The sequence below is a fragment of the Pleuronectes platessa genome, chromosome 18 (assembly GCF_947347685.1).
Source record: "Pleuronectes platessa chromosome 18, fPlePla1.1, whole genome shotgun sequence".
NCBI lineage: Eukaryota > Metazoa > Chordata > Actinopteri > Pleuronectiformes > Pleuronectidae > Pleuronectes > Pleuronectes platessa.
This window is the reverse complement of record NC_070643.1, coordinates 7,809,599-7,812,742: the sequence shown is the minus strand read 5'-3', so window position 1 is coordinate 7,812,742 and position 3,144 is coordinate 7,809,599. Positions and strand designations below refer to the sequence as shown.

At 45.5% G+C, this 3,144-nt stretch overlaps 1 protein-coding gene across 1 annotated transcript; it reads right to left on the bottom strand.

Annotated features, from left to right (window-relative positions):
* Positions 1–253: 253 nt before the first annotated feature.
* Positions 254–2,794, bottom strand: cckb (cholecystokinin b). The gene is made up of 3 exons (XM_053447058.1): positions 2,674–2,794; positions 2,427–2,582; positions 254–384 (listed from the first exon to the last, which is right to left on the bottom strand). The coding sequence occupies exons 1-3, from the start codon at positions 2,792–2,794 to the stop codon at positions 254–256; spliced, it is 408 nt and encodes a 135-aa protein (XP_053303033.1).
* Between the last annotated feature and the right edge of the window lie 350 nt (positions 2,795–3,144).

Genomic DNA, 3,144 nt, shown 5'->3' with positions numbered 1-3,144 from the left:
AGTCTCAACAGACGCTCACATCTCCTGGATCCTTTCCACCCAAAAAACGATAAAGAAACCAGAGAAAACCAGAAACAAACGAACCTTGGACAGTGAGAGCTTTTCTGTAAAATTTGGCATATGTATATTGCATTATTACAGTTTTACAAACAAATGTACAACAAATACATCATAAATAGACTTTTATTGTGAGACAGCGAGGGGCCAGCTTGCATGGTTTTTTTCCCCCCATTCTTTTTCTTGTTTTCCCTTTTTACGAGGAGTACTCGTACTCCTCTGCGCTGCGGCGGCCGAAATCCATCCAGCCCAAGTAGTCCCTGTCTGCTATCCGGTGGTTGGGGCTCAGTCCTTTGCTGTACGCCGTTGAGTTTCTGCGCACAGAACCTGGTAGAAGAAGAAGTGGCGGGAGGAGATGGAGGAGGAAGAGGAGGAGGAGGAACAGAACAGGATGGAAATAAATATCCTTCAGAGTAGGAAGAGCAAGAGAGAGGACTAAGACTTGACTGGATTGTGGGCCTGCTTTTGAGTTGGATAGAGATAGCTGGGGAGGACATCTGAAATACTCAATTTTGGAAGCAACGTGCGAGCAATGTGATGCTATTTGAATTAATTTTTAATTAAGACACGGAGACAGAGCTGAAAGGACCTATTCACAGTTTTTAATAACTGAAGCATCCTCATTCTGTTGGAAATATCACACGAGGCTGTCAGTTCACAAACAATCTCATTCCATCACGCGGTTTATACTCATCCTGCACTGAAATGCAGTTTAAGTGATTGATGCTTTAATCTCCAGAATGTCGTCACTCTTTGCAACTTTTAAAACTTTCCGAAGTTAGCAGAGTTCATCACCCAAGTCATACTTTTCAGAGGAGAAAGTGCTTGCTCTATGAGAAGCCTAACTTTATTTGGCGGATGACTGATGGCTGCTGCGTTGGATTTGTGTCGTTTAGATTGGATTTTGGAATTCACTTTCTACTGTGAAACTGTTTTTAGTCACATAACAATTTCCCCCCAATTCCACACACAACACCATAACAAAAAAGGGTTGCTCTAAAAGCAGCTGGACTTCACGCCGACAACATTCTATTACCCTCTCTTTGTGTGTCCATGCCTGTATTTGTTCATGTGGGTGCACTGGCCCCCCCCCGACATACTCTGACCTCTAGTCTTGTAAAAACTTTCCGATTCGTATTCTCCAAAAGATCCCAGACTTTATTGTATTCAGAGTGGAGAGAAGCAGGACTGCCATGTATCCGTTTGGTAATCAATTGAGCGCTCGCAGGGATGCTGCTTGCACTCAACCCACATCCTCCTACGCAACACACACACACACACAAACATGCACACACACTTATATGCATTGTGCTCCAGTTCCCTGGTGTGCTGAGAGGATTGGCTGCAGAAGGCTCGACAACGACACCTCCTACACCGAAACAGGCAAGTGAACAGTGAGCACACAAGCACAGTACCCCCCCCCCCACCCCCCCATGGGTATTACATATAAATTTCAACATGGCCTTTGACAATTTATAGATTTTTACCGAGTCTGTTTCAGATTTTTCGACTTACCAAATACTTCAATTGAATATTTTGTCACAGTGAAATATAAACTAAATGTAAGATATATAATAGGAATAAGAAAGAATTAGCCAGAAATCTGATCACTGCATCGTTTAACTAAGGTGTTAATCACCTTTGATAAAACATAAGAAAATGAATCATCCAGTTGTCACGAAAGGTGTAAACTGGTTAGAACCGGAGCATTATATGTGTTTCTAATCTGTGATCCCATGTAAAAACATTTAGCAGTTTTAGTATCTGGAAGTCAAGCAGAAAAACCCCAGTTATTCACAATGTATGTGTGTGTCTGAGTGGGTGGGATGTGAGTGGCAAAGTATTCCCCAGTTGTTTCTATCAACCATTGAGATCCGACCCCTGAACTTGAGGACCCGTGACAGCTCCGATTGTTCTGTTTGTTTGGACAGAAATAAAATAGAATGAAGCCACCGGGAGTTGGACATGGAAGAAAAAAGAGTGAAATAAGACTGAACAAGGGGATTGGCCGGAAGGCTGCGCACATTAATACGCGCTCTTCCAAACCACAAAAGCTTTTGAGAGCCACTAATTCATTTTACAAAGCTGGTCGAGCACTGATTCCAGTAATTAGCCACACTGAAGGGGGGGGGGGGGGAGAACTCCACTCTGAAAATGACCTTTTTGTGTAAATGTTGTTGTTGCCCGATATTTTTCCTTATCACACGTTCATCATCGCCTAATGTCCTGTAAGAAAATGACATCCAACTACAGACACACAGAGACAGACACACACAGCCACACACACACACACACACACACACACACACAACCACACACACACACACACACTCACACACACACACACACATAGACACACGCATACACACCTTTCCTGGAGGAGATGAGTCTTGCCAGCAACTCGCTGAGGTTGGCCCGGGTGTCTCCAGCCTCCTCAGCCACAGGAAGAGCATTCAGCTGGGGGGCAGAGCGGCTCTGTCGGAGGTGGGGCTCTCCCAAGCTGTGGGTATCAGCCTCGAGGAGGGCTACTCAAAACACAAGCACATAGACTCTCATGTCGTAGTCGGGGAAACATGTTGTAATATTAATGAGTGCGTGAGCTGGTCGCTGTTGTACCTTCAGAGGGAGCGGAGACGGAGCGATGGCCCTCCTCCAGGTGCTGAGAGGAGAGGGGGTGCCCCAAACAGCTCGTGCACAGGACCGCCAACAGGACATACACACAAAGCCCTGTCGTCATCTGGATCACAGGGAGGAGACAGAAACACAAGGGGAAAGTTTAACAAAGGTGAGATTCTGAGACGCACTTGAGTCCAGTCTGGGTTTGCAGCAGGGGTTCTCGTCTCCTGACTCACTACTACTGAGACCATCTGCCATCGGCCATTCTTCACAGTTAATGATCACACTGCCGGCAGTGAGAAGACGCGGGAATCAGTGCAGCACATTCACGCTGTCATCCAGGGACACAGCTCCACACAGCAGCACAACACAAAAGCTTTGTGACTGCACTGGATTCCGAGCAGCAGGTCAGATTAACCTTTTTTTTTTAATCATTTTTCTTTCAGGACACATCTCAGGTTTTCACACATG

What these genes read in the sequence shown, in the direction of transcription:
- cckb (XM_053447058.1), bottom strand. Translation starts at nt 2,794, where the DNA reads ATGACGACAGGGCTTTGTGTGTATGTCCTGTTGGCGGTCCTGTGCACG. An exon ending in CGTCTCCGCTCCCTCTGAAG is followed by an intron (nt 2,583 to 2,673) that starts GTACAACAGCGA and finishes TGTTTTGAGTAG; the next exon opens with CCCTCCTCGAGGCTGATACC. An exon ending in ACTCATCTCCTCCAGGAAAG is followed by an intron (nt 385 to 2,426) that starts GTGTGTATGCGT and finishes TTCTTCTACCAG; the next exon opens with GTTCTGTGCGCAGAAACTCA.